The following is a 25,732-nucleotide window of genomic DNA, read 5'->3' as shown; positions in this document are numbered from 1 at the left end:
CATATGTATTGGTATATGTATATGCAATGACTGATTATGTCGTTATTCATTATCAATGTTTACATATTTGTATAATATTTTCTTAATTAATTTGTATGACACAAATTAGTGTCCTTGTAAGATTTTTGCCTGTAAGGTAAAATGTCAAATACGAATTGCCCATTATCTGTACAAATTGTCCCTATACTTAGTAAAAAGTTAACATATGATTTGGTATATGTATATGCAATGACTGATTAAGTAATTGTAATATTTCTAAGTAGCATTTTGTGCGTTTTGAATTTACAATGCATGAATGTACTTGAAGGATTTAAACTTAAAACGGTCACATGTAAAAATGAGTAGCTCATAATCAGCAGAATAATGTATAAAACTGCTGCTACTCATTATCAATAATTGCAATTTGTATTTCGTAATCTTTCACCATTTTGTATGACATAATTAAGTGTAATTGTAAAACTTATTTTTAAAAACAGGTAATACGCCAAACACGTGTAGCCCATAATCTGTACAAATTGTTAATACTCTTAACAGGAGTTTACATGTGTATGTGTTTGTGTATATGTAATGGTAAGTTAAGTATATGTATTGTATCCTTGCAGCATCATGTATGATTTAAATTTCAAACAGTAATATGTACAAAGTGAATAGCCCTTAATTTGCAGAATAATGTATTAATTGTTATAACTCATTTTAAATGTCTGCATATTTGTATTTTGTAATATATATCTAAACAACATGACATATATAAGTGCAATTGTAAGGTTTATATTTAAAAGGTAATTTGTCAAATACGAGTAGCCGCACAAATTGTTACTACTATTATACAAATTTGCATATGTATGTTATTGTAATAGACCTACTGTTTGGCGGATAACCAGGTATCTTTAATGTCATAATTCTATAATCTTATTGTGATCAACTATGTAATTGTATGTTAACCTATGTAAAGATTCTGCCTTTGTTTGGCACTGTACTTTTTATTCCTGGAAACAAATTAACACTGGACCTGGCATTTTGGCTTAGAGTATTCCTCGGGAGCACTTTGGTCGGCTGGACTGCTACCCGGATGAATAGGGTGCTGGGTCTGGGCGTCTGGTGCGAGTCTCACGTGTGGCCTTATTCTGGCCTTGCTCTGGATATTGGAGGACGTGAAGCTAAACCAATTAACCATAACGGTAAAGGGATGGTGCCCACGTCCCCCGTTCCTAATCCTAATCATTCCACATCAGATATGATGAAGACTGCTGGTGGCCGCTGTGGATATTACAAATGGATGAGGAGCATTTATCCTTAACTGGGAACATAAACTCCAAGAACTGCATTCACTAGGCTGACAAAAATCCTCACGATATACCACAAGCGCCTTTTCACGAAGCTAGAATGATTGTGTGATGTGGCATCGCAAGCACTTACTTCTCGGTCCATTCTTCTTCGAAAAGGTCACTTCCACAGACGTGAAAACATGCTCCATCCATCACAAGTGCTCGGTATACAACAATGCTTCAGAAATACTCAATTCCAGAATTACAGTAGTGAAATTTCATTAATGAAATTGTATGGATGCAAGATGGTGCTCGTCGCCACATTGACTCGGCAAGTGCGGCAACAACACTTTGGAGAAAAAGCCATCTCCTGTAACTTTGCAGTTTTGTGGCCACGGCGATCCCCCGATCTCACTCAAATTGTTATGGATCGGGAGTTATCTGAAATATAAGATATACACTGCGAGAAAAAATTGGGACAGTTCTATATCTTCCATTCTATTGGGACGATTGACGAAATTAAAATTGCGTTTTTCATGACTGGAAAGCGCGACTTAGGATATGAGATTTATATGATATATATATGAGATTTAGCAGTATATGAGCAGTGTGAGATCGACACTGCTCCGTCTTTTTCCTTTGCTCTTATTATGACATATATATATCGATGCGTGATTAGATCCATATTGAAGAAGAATTTTGATTGCGTAGAGGAACTTGGCAGTCGAGGCAGTTTTAATTCCATTTTTATTTCCAATTGATATTTGTGGCCACAATCACTTGGCACTCTAGTCGTGCCTTTCCACAGAAGATTTACATTTTTGATATTGTTGGGATAGAAAGCAAGCCAGCGAAATTACATCTTAGCACAGTAGAGAGCAAAAGCTGAAGTGCGTAGTTATGCAAGATGGAAGCACGCGAAGAGAAAAGTTTTGGTTTACAATTCAGTGATTGGTTGTCAAGAGGCATCTGGTATTAACGGTTACGTAAGATCGCATGATTAATCTGAATGACGCAATGCAGATAAGTTATTACGATTTTAGTATAGAGAGGAAAAATTAATGTTTATAGTTATATTATAATTCTGATTCATACATTTTTATCTTACATATATATATGAGATTTATATATAGCATCAGTCTAACATAGAAATTCTAACAAAAAATTGGACGTTTTCTGAAATGGCATGTCAAATTTTTTCCCTATTTCGATTCTACGAATCAAATTACGCCTAGATATTAAATTTTGTAAAATTTGATGCGAAATTTATGGAGAAATTAAAAAATTTATCTTAGCACACTTTTTTTCAGGTTGCGCCAAGAATAATTCACTTAGCGAACTTCTTAATATATGGCAATCTATTTTCCTTTCCCTTCCATTACGCTGGAGCGAAAAAAAAAAGCACCTCTTTCCTTCCATTTTACACTGTGCATAAGCCTTAAAAAAGTCACATCGTTTCTACTTTCAAATAACTTTCGCAAAGTGTCTAAAACACATTTGGTGTTTTATCGCTTTCAACAAACATGCGGAATTTCGAAACGCGCCAGTATACATATTCACGTATATCTTCGGAAATTTTGAATAAAAGAACTGTAATTTTTCGCAGGTATGCTTAGGAATACTTTAAGATGATGGCAAAAATGTTATAGATTATAATTCAAAATGTTTTTAGAAAAATTTAAAAAAATATTTTAAAATACAAATTTTAAAAATAAATCATAAAAAATGGGCGAATTTTATTTGGAATTAACTCGAATTTCGAAATGTGTAAGGAGGAATCAAATGAGTTTAATAAAGAAAACAGAGATTAATAAATATATACTAAACTCAATTAACATTAAGGAGCTAAAATTTTGAGGACTAATTTTTTTAACAAATACTCTCGCGATTTTTACAAAATTTGATAGTTTGACGTAATTTGAGTCGTAGAACCGAAATATGGGAAAAAATCAGCGTATCATTTCAGAAAAAGTCATATTTTGTGTCCAAATACATATATTAGAACAATAATTTATTTACTGAAGAAATATTGATTATGTATCCTAAGTCGCGCTTTCGAGACATGAAAAACAGTAGTTGAATTTCGTCAATGTGCCCAGCAGAACGGGAGATATAGAACTGTCTCTTTTTTTTTTCTGCAGTGTACATATCAAATGCCCGATATTTGTCAGAACTGAAAGATGTCATACAACATGAAGTCATACACATTGCTCCTGCATTGATTTAGGTTTGTCATTATTATCCACAATCTTCCACATGGCAATGCAAAGGTGTGTATGTTGAAAATTTGCAATTCCAACAAAAGTTTTGTTTTCCTTCTGCTTTCTTGTGTTGTCATTAATCCTTTACAATGCTCTTCTGTATTATGTTTCACGTCAGCAATTTTCGTCATTTGTGTGTCGTACCAACGCGATTAAGGGTTTTGCAATACGCTAATTAGTTTTATTGTAACCTTTACAGTGAGAATTCTGTTGTTTTAAATCATCGCAGTCTCGAGCGAATACCTTCCGATAACAATTATTTTAATTATTTAATTTTTAATTAATTTAAAATTTATTTTATTTAATTTTAATTTTATTTATTTTAACTTATTAGAGGTAATTTATAAAAAAAACTGAAATTTATTAAAAAATTTTGAGACATCTGAGTGTTCGTATAACGAAGTTTTATTCTGACGACCACACTGTATGTATACAATTTTTGTAACAGCTATTTTAGATGGCTCTAACACGGAAGTGGTTAGTATCATAAAATAATTAAATCGCATATTTCTCTTGTAATAACTCTGCATATTGGTGATCGTGTATAAAAATTTGCGCCGACATCTTTTCTGCTAATCTGCACATTAAAATGAAAATATTTTATTTTCAGAGAATTTGTTGTGATCTAACACTTATGGCAACGAATTAATATTGCAGAATATTCTATTTATGGATATTATGGATTTGACGATACATTTTATGCGAAATAAAATTTTACATTTTATTGTAATTATAGATTTTGCAATACAATGTGTAATAAAATCTGCATGCTAGTTTCAAATAAATATCTTAGTAGGAAATAAATATGTTAATTATCTCGTAAAGAACAACTCACATGAAAAACTGTGCTGTTTTTAATTACAGAGGTTAATAAGATTTGAAAAAGTGTATTTTGTTTCCGTCTTTAGAGTTCCGCGTTTAACGCAAATTAGCGAAAGATCTCGCTTTAAAGAACAGAAAGAGGTAGACTGCGAAAGAAAAAAAGACACTTTTATATCTCCCGTTCTACAGGGCCGATTGACAAAATTCAACTTGCGTTTTTTATATCTCGAAAACGCGACTTAGGATATGTGTCAGAATTATATATAGCATTTTGACGCAAAATCGACCCTCTTCTGAAACGACATGCCACTTTGTTTCCCTATTTCAATTCTACGACTCAAATTACGCCAAACTGCCGAGTTTTGTAAAAATCGCAAGAGTAGTATGTAAGTACGAGTAGTTAAATACACTATGATTGAATGGGTTCCCAGTTTTCAGACTGTTAATCACTGCTACTACATTGAAGTGCTAAATAGACTTAGGAAAAAATTAGGAAAAATAACGCCGCAGTTGTGGAGTTATGAATGGCTGTTGCACCAAGACAATGCACCCGCTCACTCGGCCCTATCTATCAAGTACTTTCTGAACAGCAAAAACATTACTATGATGAGGCATCCTCCTTATTCACCTGATTTGGCTCCATGCGACTTTCGTTTGTTTCCAAAAGTTAAATGCTACTTAAAGGGAACCCATTTTATCTCAGCTGAAGAGTGAAGAGGTTGAGGCAAAAACGGAAAAACGGAGAATCTCCTGAAGGAGTCTTCCAAAGGTCTTCCAAAGACCTCGTTCCAGAACTGTTACCAGCAATAGCAACATCGAATACAGAATTGTGTGAATGCTCAAGGGAACTACTTTGAAGGTGATAATATCACTGAGAACTGATTCTGTAAGTACAAGGATTTATTGGACCAGTGTCTTTTTTTTTCTGTGTTACACCTTGTGTATTTGGTCACCAATAATATGCTTTTCATACTAGTTAAAAAGCATTTCCCCACTTGCGTTTTGTGTATAGGAGTATTACTAGTACCTTTAAATTAATCTTATTCAACATTTTAAGAATTATAAATAAAAATTTTCTTACAAGCACATATGCTTGGTGTGCTCCTCTTTGGAATCGACTTCACGATCCTCGGAGTGGAGATGTTCAAAATAAGAATTCAGAAGTTCTTCCTGGGAGTTGAAGCAGGTTGCATTGCGATTTATTATTCCATGTCCAATGCATGGAAGGCCTTCCACAATGGCTAAAAGTAAAAATCCTTTTGTTAAGTTTCTATTAATTGAATTCACATCAGTAAGTACTTCTCGATTATATCGCATTTTCATGTTTCCGGTACATTTCAGTATACCGTAGTTCTCTAAATCCTAACGAAAATCCCTTCTCCTAAAATATAACTAAATCGGAAGAAAAGAAACCGATTAGGCCCAAAATTAGGGAGGAAAAATTAGAAGCTTGTTTGAAAAGATGTTCCTTAATTCCATCGTGGTTCTTCAGTGAGACTGCCAAGAAAACTAATGTAAGGTGTTGAATTGAGTTGAGGTAAATCCTAATCCGTACTTTTCCGTTTCGCCAGCGCAAATCTCGCCAACCAGACATTATTGGCGACAACATACACATAAAAAATTTTAGCAAATGTTAGTTCTAAGAATTTTTTATTTTGAAGGCATAAACATTTTAATATCGTTTAAAATTTTCTAAAAATCCAAGAAGTATGTAAAAAGACATTAATTTAAAAATTTACTATGCTTTCACGGTTCAACATGCTGATTCGCCGGTTCATATCACGAGACCCCAAGTGATCTCAACTAAACTATGCTACAAAAATATCATTCTCTCAGTAATTATCTACATTAATTTCAAGTTAACTCTTAATTTGGAATACAAGTTTAAATGCAAGAATTACTTCAATTCGTACGAACAGCTTATTCAGAAATTATGTAAAACAACATTGCTTTATTTCGCTAGTGCATTCTCAATTAGAATTGATGAATTTAACCCTTGACTTTGCCTTTTTTATATTTTTGCCTTCGGGTGGGCGGTGTGATTGCATCCTAACTGACTTAATTACCGCAAATGGACACACATAGACACACATAGTCCTTCACCCGAAATCCATTAGTTACCCAGTGTTTAAAACCGCTGAGTACTGAGAGTTCGACCTGGGTTCGATCCCAGGCAAACGGGCAGGTTGCGTGGTTAGTTTTCGTGGTTAATCCCATGTGTAATGTGAATACGAACCAGTTTGCCTTATAAAGTCATCCAAGGGTAAGATCGTATGTATGCATTCTAGAATAATTTTTATCTTTTTATATGAAAGTATACATACGTGCATCTTGAAATACGTTCAAGAAATTAAGGCATTGTATTAAAAGTATATAAACCCAGATATTAAAGAACCAGGGGCAATTTGGCATTAAAAATAAGAAAAATCCCTCTTTCTCAAGATAGCTTTAGGAAATCTGAGCATTCTTAGCGAAACCCTGTGCTGGTCAGAGGGCCAGAAATCTAACTTTTGCTGAACTTATGAGTAATGCCGTATCTATGCAATTCTGTGATTTTTTCTGTTGTGATAGCAGATGGAAAATGGCAAGAACATTAGCGAAAATAAAAATTGCAGAATTTCGTTAAAAAGATCCGTTTTTTTTAATGTAATACATCATATAATTCGCAGTTATTAAATAAAATTTATATTTTCAATTACTAAAATGTGTTATTTGATTTGTAGATAATGTTATGCAATAAATATAGACAATTTGGCAAGCTTAAAAAAAAAGTCGCCCAAATGACTAACTTGTATTCGATAAGTAAATTTCGCAAATTTACAGAAAATGTTTCGAGTACATATATATTATCGCAATCATCTTAGTAGACATGACCAAATTATTAGAATGTCCTAAATTCTGGCAAATATACTCATAACAAACTTCGAAACAGTCACGACAGTCAAGCAAGGTCGTAATTTCTGCATGCTTTATTTTTATTATATTTCAAGTGCCAATGGTTTTTATAGACAGTACTTTTTGCATTAAACTCAATTTTAAAATATAGAACTACTCTTATATGCGCCCTCAAGTTGCCAAATTTCTCGCCAAAAATGTTTGGCGAGAAACTCCACGCTGCCATATTACTATCTAAATTTTTTAAGCCTAAAATGTCTCCAAAAACGCGTTTTCGCACATGCAAAAGCCACGTTTTGAACACAGAACTTAAGCTAAAAACAAAAACTTTAGATAGCAAAAACGTAAAGTGTCTAACCAAAAATATTTGACAAGAATCCATGTACACAGCGATATTTTTTAACTTACAAAAAATCTACGAATTGCAAAATATAGGCAGAGAAGGAATAAACTAAAATAACTAAAATAAATTTCAAACAATTCAAACAAATATCAATAACGACAGATATTCATACTAAAAAACATATTAAAAAAACAATGAACATGACATTCTACAAAATAAGAACAAGAATAAAATAAAATGCACTTACCATGAATTAATGCATTTTCGAACAGCAGAAATACCAATTTCATACCGCCTTTAACATGCTGCCACGTAATTCTATCGTATTTATATGACAGCCAGACACACTATCCAGAAAATTCATACTATGATTCACAAATAAATAAAATCACAAATAATCACAAATCCCTACTTCTATCATGCACAGCCACTAAAAATAATCTCCCACACCTTCTTTCCATTCCTCCAAACACCCACTGCTCCTCAACAGGATGGCCACAATGATATTTCCTTTTGCCGAACTTCAATTCAACAACTTCTACCATTTTATCTCCCTCCCCCATCTTCCTCAGACACAGAACCAACGAGCTCCAGCAAAAGATTTTTCAACGTCAGCACGCAATCACGCCAAAAAACAGCGCAGAACACATATCGCCAGATTTGGTGAAATTAGGGCGTATATCAGAGTTGTACCTAAAATATTCTCATGGGGCATTTGGTACTCTACAGGAATACAGTATTTTGCTGTAAAATCATTAAAAGAAACAGCGATAAGATGCATTTTATTGATAGCCCTATTGGTAATGTCGAAGATGTGCAATTCTCTAATGATTTTAAGCAGAACCTTCTCCCTGTATACACAACGATATGAACAGAGCAAAAAGTTACAGAACGATTTCTGGAAAATTCCAGATATTTCATTTATTTTTTTGTATCATATAATACTTATTTAATAATTAAAATATGTGTTTACTTTCGATACCTTAATAGTGTTTGCCTGCTTACGATCAATTGAAATAATTTGGAAAGTTTCTTAAAAATATCGCTAAAATCACGAACTTGCTCCGGACAAGTAACTTTCACCTTTTCATCTGTAAAAAATCTCCAGATTCGTCAAGATGGTTGGGATTTAAATTTAATTACCATGTTTTATTCATACGATTAGGTTATACACTTTAATCTCCAACTGCGGAAAGATAGAAAAAAAAAAAAAAAAAGATCATCATTGAATAAGAATGCATGAAATTTTTAATCAGCATAAGCGAGACATCATCTTTTGTTTTGATTGATTCAGTGAGTTAAAATGCAATAAATTCATTTACATTTCTGTAAGGCTTAGAATATAAATTTAATCACCACTTAAAAAGCACGTAGCTGCTGGTAATGAAAGTCGTATTGGTTTTACATATTCTTTTAACTATTCGATGCCCGAGGTCAAAATATTGCGACGAATAGTTTGACTATTGAACAAGAATATGTGGGAAATATCCATCGCTTAATTTATAAAATGTATTCACTGAGTTTTAAAAATATTCCTTACTTTTCCGTTTTACCGGCGCAAATCTCGCCAAGCAGACTTTATTGGTGACAACACACAGGATACAAATAAAAAAAAATTTAGTTCTAAGAAAGTTTTTATTTTGAAGGCATAAACTTTTAAATATCGTTAAAAATTTTGTAAAAAGGCAATAAATTTGTAAACAGTAATTTTGTAAAAATTATTATGCTTTCATGGTACAACATCCTAAGTCGCCATTTCATACCTCGTGACCCCAAGTGATCTCATCTCACGTAAACTACGCTACAAAAGTCTAATTCTCTCAGTAATTACCTACATGAATTTGAAGTTAAATCTTAATTTGGAGTACAGAATTAGATGCAAGGATTACTTCCATTCGTACGAATACCTTACTTAGAAATTATGTAAAACCGTAATGCTTTATTTCGCTAGTGTATTCTCATTAGAATGGATGAATTTAACCCTGGACTTTGATTTTTCTATACTTTTGCCTTCGGGTGGGCGGTGTGATTGCATCCTAACTGACTTAATTACCGCAAATGGCCTTAGGGCATAAAATTGAATTATCTGGTAAAAATTATACGTAATCGTATGCCAGTATTGAAAGAAACAATCAATCTCATAAGAAATGGCCGCGACTTGTTTTGAAAATGAAGCGTAAAAGGTTGCCAGCGAGAATATTCCGTTTGGCATCGGTTGAACCATTTTGGCGATTTTATCGCTTGCGCCGGCAAAATGGAAAAGTACCAAATATTTCCTGGAAATATCGCATTGTTTTAGTAAATTTATAAACGTAACATCTTTCACGAAAATAATCATGATGGACAATGGTTAAAACTTCATTTCAAGATTTGACCCAGGCAAATTACCAAGCCACCAGGAGAAATGAGATTAAATAAAATCGTATAAGAGTGCCTACAGCTCAAATAAATCAAAAGAAATTTGTTTTCGTTTGACTTACGATTACGTTTTGCTTTCGATTAAGAAAGCTATCAAAATAAATTGAACCAAACTCACATAACTTACCTTTATGAAATTGGCTGTCTTTATTGCAAATATCGTCCACGAGACTGAGAATATTTCCGTATTGTCCAGGGAGAGAAAATAGTTTTGTGCTACACATTTCATCATAACGACCCAAGCACTTAATATAATCTTCAATCAATCTAAATTTAGAAAAAATAATTTTATTAAACGGGAATTAAAAATTTTAAAATTTAAGACCAACATATAGTCTTTTAGGGTAATATTTTTTCATGTGCTACTTAGAATACTCCTCCTCAAGACGAAATGAAGGGACTAAATAACATATCTTTTAATCTCATACGTAATATTTAATGTGTCGCATGTTTGACGTAATTTCCTTCGAAGCAGAAAATTCGAAACTCAGGTATGCTGCCATCGGAAGTCGATCTTTGAAATGTTAACTCTAAGTATCAGTCTCTTAGCCACGAAATAATGCACAGGAAAGGGAAAATACATTGCATTCCTAATTAACTCTGGGCTCTGCAAGCGGGTTACTTATTAACTAAGTTTTTTCTCTATTATTAAATAATTAAGAATCTGTATTTATATACGAATGGAAACCTAGCCTCAGCCTAGAGCCACCAGATTTTGAAAACACATAGTCCTCCACATTGCATGGAAATCTCAAAGCGAGAATTTTGAATTTCGCATTTGCATTTCATTTATTTCATATTTTGTAAGAATTTAATGAATTTTTGATTAACAAAACCAACATCTTAAGGTGTTTATATATTACATTGTAAAATTTAATGATTCTTTTCTTCATGTGCTCTACCATACGTAATTATTATTTTAAATCGTACTTACACAATCATTAGATTCTAATATCTATTTGATAATCATACATTGTTTCTGCTTAGACGACAATACAGACGTATTAAATTTCATTATTATTTAGACTCATCGCATGAACAATGCCTGTTTGTTCTTCTTTATACGTAAAAAAGAGGTATTGTAATCGCGAAAAATTTCGGGACGGTAAAACTCTCAAAAAAAAAAAAAAAAATTCCAACGAAAATATTAATTTTGACGGCTATCGAATGCAATTCAACTATATTTTTGCGTGCCATCTGCACGTAAGGACAGAATTAAGGCCTCTTTTCTCCCTAAAAATTTATAAAACTGATTTAAAATGAATTCAGAAGAGAATTTTTCGTATCGCCTGTGCGTACGTACGTACGTATCTCGTATAACTCAAAAACGAATAGCCTCAGAACGTTGAAATTTTGTATGTAGGACTGCTATAACATGTATATGTTCATCTCGTATTTTGGTTGCAATCAGCAGCACCAAAAGCATATAAATATATATATATATATATATATATATCCACTCTGTTACTCGGCTCAGTGAGCTCAGTTTCTTTATTTTTATACAATGGTAAATTGTGCATTTTTTGCTTTAAAAATGATTGAATCATGTTCTTATCTTCCGATTAAGGTTTCTATGTCTTTAGTAAATCCGCATGCAGTACTTGTAAGATTATCAACAATTCATAATTTGCTTAAGGACGGAACATTTATGCAGATTCCTTATTAATTAATTTCTTTAATAAATAATGTTGCCTGTGGAATATATTTGAAAAAAAGTGCCCCAAAATGGAATTTTTTTTTCTTTTTAATTTTGTTCTTTATTATCATAAAGATTCTAGAAATAGATTACTTAAAAATAATTGAACAAAATAACTACTATATTCCATATTTGCACATATATGGTAAATGTTAATGGATTACAGCAATTTTGTGTTCAAAGTATAGCAAAATAAGTGAAATGACAAAATTTTCAAGATAAATATAATAAACTAATAAAACAATATTATTATTTATATCAATTGTCATGAATTTCATATCCCTCAGACTTTTATAGTGGATTTTTACATTGAATGCGCCAAAATTTGTGCAGTTTAGCATTAGGGTGTTTTTCAAGGTCGACTTCTTCATTGTTCACAGAATGTGAACATTTTCTTAGCATTTGAAATCTGTCATAGGACACAACTTTGGGAAAGAATAGACTTTCAAGACATGTCTTTTTTGACCAAAACATTGAGCCATTGGGCTTCTAAATAATACCCTGTAAAACATGCAGCAACTAAAATAATGTCAGTTCATGGTCATGTGTAGGCAGCCACACTTTTGATCGGGTTTTTGGCTTCAGATGTTACTTTTCAATGCATTGCTGTACATATCTATTAGTCTCTCCCGCAACGGTGTGAATCAGATGGTCATGGAAAAATAGTCCAAAATATTGTTTTTCGTGAGTAAAAGTAGATGTGCACCCACTTGTGGTTGACGGAATGGGTATTTTGGTGCGGTTGGAGGCAGGTTATTTAAACATAGCGGCATCCAGGTTTGGCGTCAAAGAGTTTCATTTTCGGAATAGTCATACTCTCCTGTTGAAATACTGGTATCGGATCATAAAGCGACTAATAAGTATTTTTCATTATCGTCTAATTCCGACATTGCAAACATAATGAGACTGGAATGAAATTTGGGAAGAAATGCAAAATTAGAAATGTCCGACAAATGGCGCAAAACTGCCGCACATTTCACGGGAAGCTATCGCGATCTATCGGGAAAATGGTAAATTATATTTTATGAATTGGACAAACTGAGTTTGGGCTTCACAGAATTGAAACACTGTTTTTTGCTCTTGCCTGAACTCAGGTCGCACATTCCGAAATTGGCGCATTTGCGTCACAGGCAACGGGTTAAACATAATACAGGGCGATAATATTGGGTGGCAACAATTTGAAAAGTGAAACAACGCTTATCGTGAATCCACGCAAAATACCAAAACGAAATTAATAATCCTTCTGGGCATATTACCTCTTTGGATAAAAAATAAAGCTAAAATACAGTCTCATTCTAGCTGTACGAACAAAAAACACATGGCAATTTCTCAAACAGAGCTCTGATTGATGTGTTTTATATCAGGAAAATGCATGCGTCACCATTTAATTGCGCAAGGGTAGAATTAGGTGTATAATTTTGTATGAAATTCAAAGTAATATTCTTATTATAAAATACATTAAGATGCAAAAGCTCTAGTTATTTACTTGAGCTTGCAGTCCATCATTCTGCTGTAGCATTCACTCTTGCTAATCCATTTCTTTTTGTCTTTTCAGCTTTATTATTAATCGTCATTTTCTTCGGACTTGAGCCATATATAACTCATCAGCAAAATTTAAAAAAATGTAATAGCAGCATATGTTAGAATTCTCGATGCAGTATTGCGTATTGGCATACATTTTTTATATTTTTTCCTGTCTTTCTACAGTTTGTCATATCAATGTTCAGTTTTCTTAATAAGATTGTTTGCAATTTTTTTGTTTGTCTTTTATTATTAACGCTCTCTGTGTGAAATTTATCAATTAAATATCACATTCTTCGCTCTTACACCACCTAACAGTCACTTCGGCAGCAAAATTCGGGATTCCAGGTGCACGTGTTTGGAAGGAGGACTAAGTTAGTCAAAATTTGATGGTTTTATGTACCGTCTTTTTTCGTACAACATGCATTTAGGAACATGCATATATACATGCATATTCTTCATTATTTAATTTAAGTAATACAGGGCCATAATATTTGGTGGCAACAATTTGAAAAGTGGTATAAGCATTTAAATTGGACGATGCAAAATCCCGTTTCGAGACTAACAGCCCACTTGGGCTAATGCTGTTTTGATCTAAAAAATTTAGAACTTTTAAAGTTTCTTAAGTGCTTAAATTTCTATTGCACTAAAACAATTTTTGAATAATTAAGATATTTAAATTATTAATACCTAATTTTAATATCTCCGAAAAGATGTTGATGAGCATCTCAATGTATTGTGCCAAGAGGAAAATACATCCTGTAAAACTGTCTCCAAAAATTTTCAGTAAATTCAAATGTACTTACGGACATATTTTTTCGAGATCTTTCTCGGTTTCCGGAAAATCAAGTTCACGTAAACCTGATAAGCACGCCTTATTGGGATCTGTTTTGCAAATATCGAATTCATTGTTGCCTAAAAATATATAAAGAAAAACAAATAAGTAAATAAATTTACGATTGGCCAAGAACACAATTATTTTTATTTATTACTTATAATGTTGGAAAAGCCTATATTAAAAATAATGTCGATGCAGTGGTAAAGCCTTCACGATTCACAATTTATTACAGTGATAGAGTTTGAAAACTAGATCAAGCTATTTTTCAGGATATTGCTTGAAAAATGTGTTGCAGACTTCCCGGTGACTTTCCAGTAAATTAGAAGTACAGAAAAACTATGTATGTATAGACATTAGGTTATTTCGAACTATGTATGTATAGACATTAGGTATGGTATGTATAGACATTAGGTTATTTCGAAGCAGGAGTGATGAAAAAATGAGCAGTTCAATCACCGGGACTAGAACCACGGACCTCCCGAATACGCGTCCAGAGTGCTGCCTCTACACCACGAAGGCATTCGAAGAAGGCGGGAGAAATACCTTATAAGCTTAGCAACAACAGTTGCAATTAAAACACTATGATCCTTCTTACCGCCATACATCCAAACGTAGAACAGCTATGAGCAGGCTCATTCATCTTATAAGTTGTGAAGACAAAGTTACTCTATAGTTTATAAGATAAAATAATTCACACTTTAATAGCTTTGAATTATTAAAAACAAATATAAATTTACCTCTGTCAACTTCATTTCTTATCACCAATGGAAAATTGAATAACCTTTAATAATTTGCAACCTTTAATAATTTTTATTTGCAAAGCACTCGGTTATCTGCGTAAGAGGAGGAATGCTTTCGTGGAGGATTTTCTAAAGGAAACTGGCTCGTATACACGTTAAATATGGAGAAAACCAAGAAAACGCCCATGCAGCCAGCCCATTCACGGGATTCGAACGCCCCACTGAATGACCAGTGTTCAGCGAGTTTACCGCTCGTCCGCTGATGGGACTAAACTCTAATGAATTGTATTTTAAAACATACAACTGCTAACAGCATATGTTGAAAACATGTGATGTGAACGGCCTATTAAATTATACATATTTTTGATACACTTCATTTAAATTTAATTCCTCGAATTGTTGTAACTTAATTAACCGATTGCTCGATGCAAGTTGAAAAATGACATAAAAATTGCAAATTTTGAAATTCAATATCCCAGCCAATTTTTGTCGCAGGAACTTTTTATAACTTTATAGTTACATAACAAGTATAAACTAATCCAAATATAAGTATAGGAACCGGAAAACCGCATTAAAAGTTACATTTCGTTACTCATGCGAATTTTAGCCCAAAGGGCATTAGCCCTGAAGGACTATTAATTTTGTTTTAGCATTTTGCGTTGAAAACTTTAAGTGTGGGTTCACTTTTCAAGTTGTTGCCACCCAATATTATCGCCCTTTATTATATTTAAAGAAATTAAATAATGAAGAATCTGCATAAATGTATATATGTTTCTCTCATTGTGATTAATTGACATCCCATTTTGAATGACGTAACCTTTCACTGATCTGGCGGAATTTGCTCAAATTCCACTGAAGCCCGAATTTGGAATTCGAAATTCGTTTTGTTATGGATTTCATATTTTGTAACACTATAACGCATTTTTAACAAACTCAACGATTTCAAAGCGAGCAATGGCAACACTGTACGGGGGGGGGGAAGACGATTTTTGTTTCCAGCGAGCGGGATCGTGTATCGGAAATTCTAAAGATAAGCTCCATTTTAAAATTATTTTGCGATATTGCTGTTGAATTGAATTTCATGATTTCAGTGCGAAGAACTTGATATTTAATAAATAAAGGCAGGATACAAAACATTAAGTAAACGCCTCTTTGGTCGTCATGTAAGATCTGAAAGCCTTCAGAATTCTGAAAAATAAATGAAACAAAATCTGGGATCTGAAAGCTTTCAGATTTTCTTTTACTTATATATATTTTTTTAATTTGACATTGTCAAAAGATGAATATTTTCATCATATAAAACACTTCTATAAGTATGTAATTAATGATCCCAAACGTAAAGTTCGGGTAAGAACTCTAAAGCCGGGTAAAGGGCATGATTATATATGTATACTTTTGGTACTGACGATTACTATAAAATAGGGAGGTGCACAACTAGATGTTTTTATAATCCCATATGCAAAACGTTCAACCTTCTACGGCTAAACCTCTTTTGATTTATGCGAGAAACATAAATCCATACGTACGCGTACAAACGTCAAGAAAAAATGTCTTCGGAATCCATTTTAAATCTATTTTACAATCTTATTTTTTTTAAAAAAGGAACCTTTTTTCTGTAAGTACGTACAGAAAAATGAAAAAAAAAAAAAAAAAAAAAAGTCAAAATATGTTCTTGAACGGTCAAAAGAGACATTTCCGTTGAAATATCATAGACGTAAGTTTTCACGATTACAATACTTCCTTTATTCTGTACAAGGAAGTAAAAATTGCTTTCTGAGTAATCAAGAGTAAGGTATTAACGAAATATTTCTAATTTATAATTGTGTTCCCTGTGTGGAAAAAGTTAGAGAAGCTGAACTATTGAAAATATATATATATATATATAATTGATTTTCTAGACGATATACAGAGTGCACTTGTTTGCGTCACGAATCTATATGTTTGTTCGCTGATAGTTTAGTAAGCTTATGTTTCTGCAAATGACAACTCATTACTGTTGTTGTTGCTAATAGTCACTTGCCTGACCTATAGTCTGCCCAAGCCCACGAAATTTCTTGTGATAAGTAGCACAAGTTTTCACCTGTCGTTGGAAACAGCCTTCAACACTTTACAGTTTGAGACTGCGATTTAACTCAATTCCGAGCCCAATTTTGATGGAGAGCAACCACGGTGGGACGGGTGCGAGGATATCCCACCCCTCTTCTCCTACTACCCACCTCTTGAGAGGACTTTCGTCTCGCCGCATATTTAGAGTGTCCCCATGCAGCACGGACATTATTACATTTACAAACATCCGTGGCTTTTCCGGGATTTGAACCTGGGCCCTTCGACTCGGCGATCAGTGACGCTAACTACTATATCGGTTGGGTGGACTACTTATTACTGCTAATAATAAATTAAGGCCTTACCCTCTTACATTGTTAATTGGAGCGGTATTTTGTTATCTTGGCTGAAAGGTTGTTTCTAATGTCTCGCTGTATCGGGAGGGCCGACGGCACTCCCTTCACCAATAACACTCGATTTGTAACTCTCATGAATGCTCGAACCTCCGCTCAAGTTTTAATTTGAAAAATATACAAAATAAAGCGAAAATTAAAACGCAGTAGATGAATTCTTAAAGAAACACTATTCAAAGAACATGACACATGCCAACTTCTAAAATTTTAAATTCAAATACCATATATAACGAAAACATCGACGCACCAAGAAGGAGTTGCCCGATGGAGACAAAAATCGATGAATAAGAAGATTATGTACAGAATAGAAAATGATTAAAATTTCAGAACAATTGAATGATTTAGAGTTACACAGTTATAAGGTAACGAGATCAATAAGGTGTTGACCCACCTCTAGCGCGGATGCAAGCTGCCACACGACGTGGCATAGACTGATAAATCTCCCAGATGGTCTCCTGAGGTACTTCTTGCCAAATTTGCTCCAATTATAGAGCTAGGGCATCAACATTCTCTGGTAGATGCAGCCACTTTAACATCCCACACATGCCACACATGCTCGATGAGAGAGAGATCTGGCAATCCGGCTGGCCAAGGATGGGTTTTACAAGCTGTAACATAGTTCATAACAACACGTGCCGTATGTCCTCTGACATTATCTTGCTGAAAAGTAAGGCCAAGGTACTGCAAAAGGAACGATGGCAAAACAGGTCTGAGAATGTCGTCGACGTACCGCTTTGCTGCAAGTATGTTTCTGATGATGACCAAAGGGGTTCAGCTATCAAGGGAAATGACATCCCAGACTATAACTCCTGGTTGAGGGCCTATGTGGCGTGCAATAGTGAAAGCAAGATCAGCACACTGCTCTGGACCCGTCTTCGAAGATCGTCACGAGACAGTTGGAAGCAAGATTCGTCGCTAAAGACTGTATGTTTCCCAGTCAGCTCTATTCCAAACTGTAATCTGTAACCACCACTGTAATCAGGCCCGACAGTGTGCAGGCGTGAGTGGAAGGTAGCGTAATGGTCGGTGCGAGCGTAGATTTCGCTTTATCAGCCGTCTATGAATGGTCATGGTGGACTCTCGTGCGCGGGTCGCACGTCTGATGGGTGACAGCGATGAATCAAGGGCTATGGCAGCTGATCTGACAATCACTCGAATTCTGCGGCGAGGCATTCTTTTCAGTCGTTGAAAGGTATCCTAAATTGCAATGCAACAGAAAATTTTAACTACAATTCATGTATGTTCCTTATATACATCTCCTAGATGCGCAGTTCCCGATGCGCTGGAGATCCCACTATTCATTGGACACCAAATTTTAATCATTTGCATAGCAGAGACATTAGATATTTTTTGGAAGCAGGAAAGATGGAAAAATTATCAAAACCTTCGCCGGGAATCGAACTGCGGACTTCTAAATACCGGTCCAGTGTGCAGACCATCACACCATGAAAGCACGCCAAGAAGGTGGGAGAAATACCTTATAGCATATTTGGTCAAAACATTTATTCATCCGAAATTTCAAAGCAATCGAATGATTCCTTCTCGGTGAATTGATTTTGTTTTTGTTATAGCGTGTACTTTTTCCTTCAGAGTGAAAAATACATTCAACTTCGCAATGGGAGGAAATCAAAATCTTATCAGATTTCTTATTAACACACTACACATTTGAATACCTTTATTTTTTGCGCACCAGTGTGTCGCCATTCAATCAACCATAAGACATTTCTTTTAAATTTATTTATCAACACATTCAACAAATTAAAAGCAATATACTGGCCCACTGCCCGGAATAAAATGCACTTATTTTTCATGTTCTCGTGAGTTGCCCTTCGGCAAAGATATTTAGTTTATCTTTCAAATCTAATCATTTTGATAAAAAAACTAGCAATAAATGTAGTTCTTAATAATACTGTTTTTTTCGCTTTTTAATGAAAATTATTTATTTAAAAATGCACTTAATTCATGATTTATCAAGTTAATATTATGAACATTTTCCAATTTTTTGTAATTCACAAAAGTTTTTTTAGCATCGCATTACGTAACGGATCGAAAATCATTTTTTTAAAGATTTTTAATGGTCTTTACGTATTTTTAAAACGGAAATCTTTCTTCAAGGAGCTGTCTAATAAACACTAAGAGCTTTGATATAAAAGAATTTTTAAGAGCAAATTCAGAATTAACTTAATTCGTAATCTTTCTAGAAACGTGCAGTTTATAATAATTTAGAAGTCAAACAACAAAAATCAGCGTTATATTTGCAATTTAAAGCTGATTTTTGTTGTTTCACTTCTAAGTTAATATTTGTTTGGCATATCGTTTTTACCTAAATTGTTCGGTTTTAAAGTTCATTTTTAATTATAATTATATATGTGTTATAATTTAGCCTTTTGAGAGACCAATCTTCTGCCTGGAATGCGTAAATTGTTCCAAATGCATTACAAATATACCCTGGGTGTATAAGCGCCTGAACCAGTGTTCTCAAAAAGGTGGAATTTTATAGATTCAGAACAGAACGCGGCCAATCTCTTATTAATACGTTAAGTATAACTTTTAAGAATATAAAAGTTTATAAGTTTATGAATATAAAAGAACACTTTTGTTCAAGTTTTCGTATTTAATAATACTTTCTATACATTTCATGTTTCACTTATAAGAACTCATTAAATATAATCTTAATTTATTATATGTGAACGTATTTCTTGACTTTTGGAAAGGAGAGAGGGATTAAACATTTAGCAGTGGTGAAAGGAGTTTCATGAGGGGAAACGAAAGAAAAAAAAAGATTAACAACTACTGACCTGGACATTTTGTAGAGACATTAGGATTTTTGGAAGCAAGACAAATTGAAAAATGAGCAACGCCTTCCCCGGGAATCGAACCAAGGACTTCTGGAATAGGCGCACAGCATGCAAACCACTACACACCGAAGGCACACTAAGAAGGAGGGAGAAATACCTTATATACTCCCCCTTTTAAAGGGCGCTTGGAGTTTAGGGACCCAGTCGTGAGTGTGCCGAATCCTAGGTGGGGAGAATCATCATCCACTACCCTTTTAGTTCATGCGCCACTGTAGACACATTTAGAACCTCGGACCATCCCCCGGGGTGTTCTTCCTCAAACTTGGGGTGGAAAATTTAACAGTTAGCTAGGTTCAGCAATACCTCAATTACCTGTGGTACTACGGAGGTGTTGGCCTAGCTTCAACCTGTACCTTCACCTGTAGACATATTAGGATTCTATGGAAGCAAGAGATGTGAATTTAAACAATATATATTTTATTTTTACCAGTACTTCCTCCCATTTTTGTAACTAATCTTATCATCGTAAAATCAAGAGGCAAAAATTACGCAAGTAATTTCATTTCCAAAGAATACGGTTACAGTAAGAACATAACAAATTAAAATTAGTTGAACGTAAACTACAGATAAATATCGGTATTATTTCCCTAAAAGAAACCTCTGACAGTAACTGAGCTGGACTGAATCACTTATCTTACGAAACCCCAGGGGCACCTTACATGAATGAGTCTTGACATCAGTTCCGAAGAGGGACGTCGAAAGAAGAAAGGAAAAAGGGGAGAATAAGTTATCTGGATTTCAGAAGATGGCAAAAATAGATAAAAGAAGAGAGATGTCATCGTGGAAGACCTTTCTAAGGGAAACTAGCTTGTATACGCATTTCACCTGCGGAGAATCACGAAAACGCCCATGCAGCCAGCCGTTCACCAGGATTCGAACCATTAGTCTAGTACAAAAAGGCAAACAAAAGCTGAATAAATTGAACAAAAACAAAAATAGTCCAAGTATCTAGAACTTTGGATATCTTATTTCGGGTAACTGGAACTCCTCTCTATTTTCATATTTGTGTTAAACGAGAAGAACAGCAAGAATGTGTCATGTTAGCTCATCTTGACCTCGAAACGTATTTTTCAAATCCTCATCTTTGCTTCCTAAAATCATATTAAAATAGACCTAAAAAAATTGTTTTAGATTTTATAAGATTATGTTTTAGATTATGTTTTAGATTATGTTTTAGATTAATTTAGTTTTCAGATTTTATAAGGAGCATGCTTTTTTTAATGTTTTGTGTGTTACCTTTATTGATTAAACATTATGTTCTTCCCATTTAAGGGGACTCGATACCTTTTGAATGATTATTTTTATTTAAGAACTTTAATCTACTTTTTATGAAAAATATTAAGTGATTTTATAAGACAAAATAATTTTAATAAGACAAAATGATAAATGATTTAATTTTAAGATGAAAAAAAATGTTATTATTAAAAATAAAATTTTTTGTTAAAATTATTAAAAAAATTCAACAATTAAATATTCTTTCTTCTTAAACAATTTTCAATATTTTTTTTAATTTTTTATTATATTTATAATAGTGTTGTTCTTAATAACTTTACGGATCGATTTTGCAATTAATGACTTAGTGTCCGAGAAAAAAAATAAAAAAGGACGTTTTTATATAAAAACTTTAAAAAATATGATTTCAATAACATTTTCACTTCCAATAATTTTTCTTTTCACTATTTTTCAAAACCAATTCTTGATTCTATTAAGTATATAATTTTAAATAAGCAGTAAAATTATTAAATAATTTGGTTCATACCTGTACAAGTTTTAGGACTTTAAGTAAAAGGATATATTGAAAAATTTCAAACTGAGAAAACGCTGTTTAAAGAATGTAAACTCTCTGAATAGTCATTAAATCATTTCAAACTTCTTAAAAATTTTATTACTGAATTTCAATACATATATATATATATATATATATATATAAAATAAAACTTAGTACTGCTCAATTGATTAATATGAACATAAATTACAAGCTTTTGTTTAAAACATTATCTGGCTAGAAATATTGCAAAAAAATCATAAAAGGCTAGTAGAATTTTTCTTTACCTGTTTTTGTTTTTTAAAATACGCTCAAAATAATTTTAATGCATGAATTAATTATAATATATTTTCTAAAACGCTTATAATCAATATTAATATTATTAATTTGTCGTTTAATTCATTTTATTAAAAAGCAAACTCGGAATTTTTAACAGATATAAAACATTTTATTTAAAACCACTCAGCAGCTTATGTGATTTCTTCTCTTATTTTAGCCATTTATTCTTATATATAAATCGCATTTTTTTAAGTGCATTTTAATTAATTAAAGAGTTTAATGTTTGTTCCTGCACTATTTCAATAATGCAAAGTCAGAAACTTGATCACTTTCATGACACGTGTCACCTCTTTCTGTTCGCATCTAATCACAGATAATTTCAACTTTTGAATAAGCATACCAAAGCTGACTGATAATACACATAAAAGTATTTGCTGAGATCAATATCAATATATAAACTTTCCAGTTTAAAAGTGAAAAACATTTTTCCAACTTCAATTTGTATTTAAACAAATCAGTTTATTTACACATAAACAGAGTTTTTTTTATAGTTGGAGTCATATTTAATTACACTATTTTTCTTGTACGCTGATTTTTAGTAGGTTACTGAAAAAATTAAGAAGTAAAAAAAAAAAAAAAAAAAAAAAAAATAAACGCTGAGAGAGCGTAGCTTTTAAAGGGGCGTCAAAATTTTTAAAAACCTTATAATAGCATTTATTATCGTCAGATCATTTCAAAATTTCTCTTCAGTGTATTAAGTGTACTAAGGTACTTTTCCAGCAAAAAATTGAAAAATCGGTAATTTCATTGATTTTGAGGTACCGAGTCCCCTTAAACATATAAAATTCAATTCAACAACAATATCACAGCATTTTTAAAAGCAGCCTATCTTTAGAATTTTTGATACATAGTCTCGCACGCTGGAGATAAAATTTTTTTTTTTTTTTCGTAGAGTGTTGCCATTGTTCGTACAGTGCTGTAGCTTTGAATTTGTTGCTTTTCTTAATCAAAAACTCATAAATGCTTTACAAAATATGAAAGAGATAATAAAGCAAATACCAAATTTGGACTTCCGGATTGAGGAGGAGACGTACCTTGTTCAACATTGGATGGCTGTACCGTAGACAGTTTCACACGCTGGAGATAAAAATATTTATTCCGCACAGTGTGTTGCCAGTGCTCACCTTGAAATCTCTGAAATTCGTACTCAAGAATTCGTTAGAAAATATGAACTAAATCATAAAAAATTCCAAATGTGCGCTTCTAGATGCCGATATTCGCTGGAGGATTACTTTATTCAAAATTGGATGCCTCTAGGTACCGCTGTTTTATCACAATGCGAGACACGTACACACACATTAATGCAGGTTCTTCATTATTTAATTATTTTAAATATAACACAGGGCTCTAATATTTGGCGGCAACTATTTCAAAAGTGATTCGCCGTTTAAGGTAAGTCAACGCAAAATGTGAAAACGAAATTAATAGCCCTCCTGGGCTAACGCTCTTTGAGATAAAAACAATTTAATAAAAAGTATAAAAAATAATTCCGTTTTCAATTCGCCCCAAAAATCATTAAATCAAAAATTCGTTAAGGTTTTACAAAACAGTTAATAGATAATGAAACAAATTCGAAATTCAGAGTTCGGGCTTCCAAGTGTAGGACTACGTTATTAAAAATTTGATAGCTCCAGGTACCGTTGTTTTTTCAAACTGCGAGAAACATTCATGCACATTCTTCATTATTTTCTTTAAATATAATACATGGCGATGATATTTGGTGGCAACAGTTGGAAAAGTGATACAACACATTTAAGTGTTTCGATGCAAAATGCCGTTTCGAGACCCAAGTCCCATTTGGGTCTAACGTCCTTTTGGGCTAATAATTTATGAGCTAAAATTTTTAACTAATATAAATTTATATTTTCTTTTAGATTTCTTTTTATTTCTGCAGAAAATATTTTTAGAACAAAGTGAAATTTAATTTAAGAGACTTTGAATTAATATCTTTACGTTTGTAGAATTGGTAAACAGCGAAATTAAGTCCGTAATCCACGTTGCGCAGATGATATAGTGGACAGGGAACCCTATTGCGATACCGAAGGAATGATATTTGGTGGCAACAGTTTGAAAAGTGAATCGACGCAAAATGCTGTTTTGAAATTAATAGCCCTTCTGGGCTAACACCGTCTGGGCTAATTATCAACATACCACTGAAGTAGTAATCAGAGGGGGGGGAACTATGTACAATAGAGGAGAATATTTTTATAATTTTCAAAACCAAAGGGAGAAAATACGCAAGGAAATATAGTATCACTCAAATAATTTCTCGTTTAGCTATTATTATTATTATTAATCCTAAAACAATTTTCTTACCTGAACAGAGAACTAACAAAGGAGAGAAGAGCAAAAGCCACATTCTGTTTTAAATTTTCGAAGCTTCTAAACCCGGATTACTACGAATGTAGTGTAGTGTAAAGTGTACCTACCCGAGAATGTTATCGAATATATTTCGTAAAGGATGTATATGCATATATTTCCTCGTTAAAGAGCTAACGAGTAGGATATCCTTATAACTGCAACGTTAGTGAAATCATTAGACCTTCACGATCAGGAATAGAATACCAAGTTTGGTCTTTCCAATAATTTCTATTTTAATGCTCTTGACGGGAATAAGTGTGCATATATTCTTCAAATTTCCCAGTTAAAATATAATGCAATTATTTTCGGGCTATATTTATTAGAAACGTATTTCACCTTCATAATGTAATAGTAAAAAAAAATAAAAATGCCTAAATTATTTGAAAATATGAAATTGCATAACAGAATTACTCACATCTAAAACAGTGGAAATCTGTAAAATAATTTTAATTCAGTATTTATCCGTTTCTTATGCTTCGCAAACTTTATTTAAGATTAAAATGTTCAAGCGTTTTAAGGGGACTCATACACCTTAAACCCCTTATGAACTTCGAATATGAGACTGTTGCAAGAATTGGGATATTTTATTTATTTTAAAAGCAATTACTTCCAACTTTTTACAGCTGATTACATAATATAGCTGCTTTCTGAAATAGTAACCAGAAAGTTTGTGTTGCCACAAATATTTTTGTAATTTAATCTTCTTTGTGACAAAATATTTCGCCATGTTTCCACCTTGCGCGCATGATATTTTAAAAATGGCTAATGGTACATACTTGAAACTTGATGGAATTCTTTATATGGGCACTATTTTCTAACTGAACCAACAATCTGATGAATATTTTAATACTGAAAAATTTTATGGACGAAAACATTACAAATTTTGTTAATAAAATACATTTTATAAACTCAACTCAAAATAAAATAAAAATTTAATATGAAATTTTTAGAATTTTAGGTTCACAGTTGTTTCCAAATGTTATAAAAGCTATATATTAAATATGGAATTAAATTGTGAAACAGAATGTTTTAAACTGTGCGCGCAAGTTGGAAACATGACGAAAAATGTTGTCACAAAGCGTATTAAGTTATAAAAATATTTGTGGCAACACAAACTTTCTGATGACTATTTCAGAAAGCAGCTATATTATGTA

The 25,732-nt window shown here is 32.9% G+C and overlaps 1 protein-coding gene across 4 annotated transcripts in view; it reads right to left on the bottom strand.

The window, feature by feature from the left end:
- The window catches only part of LOC118185570 (uncharacterized), a 228,414-nt gene extending 203,753 nt beyond the window's left edge, over window positions 1-24,661 (bottom strand). For all 4 annotated transcript variants that reach the window (XM_085814198.1, XM_085814200.1, XM_085814199.1 and 1 more), the window contains exons 1-4: window positions 24,534-24,661; window positions 14,028-14,136; window positions 10,132-10,271; window positions 5,430-5,589 (exon numbers count right to left, since the gene is read on the bottom strand). In XM_085814198.1, the coding sequence (XP_085670324.1) occupies window positions 5,430-5,589; window positions 10,132-10,271; window positions 14,028-14,136; window positions 24,534-24,576 (452 nt within the window). In that variant the 5' untranslated portion in view covers window positions 24,577-24,661. The remainder of the gene's footprint in view (window positions 1-5,429; window positions 5,590-10,131; window positions 10,272-14,027; window positions 14,137-24,533) is intronic.
- Between the last annotated feature and the right edge of the window lie 1,071 nt (window positions 24,662-25,732).

The sequence above is a fragment of the Stegodyphus dumicola genome, chromosome 3, assembly GCF_044657685.1.
Source record: "Stegodyphus dumicola isolate Sdum_Otavi_A_Nest chromosome 3, ASM4465768v1".
In the NCBI taxonomy this organism is placed as follows: Eukaryota; Metazoa; Arthropoda; class Arachnida; order Araneae; family Eresidae; genus Stegodyphus; species Stegodyphus dumicola.
Note: the sequence above shows the minus strand (reverse complement) of the source record. Positions and strands in the feature narration are given on the sequence as shown.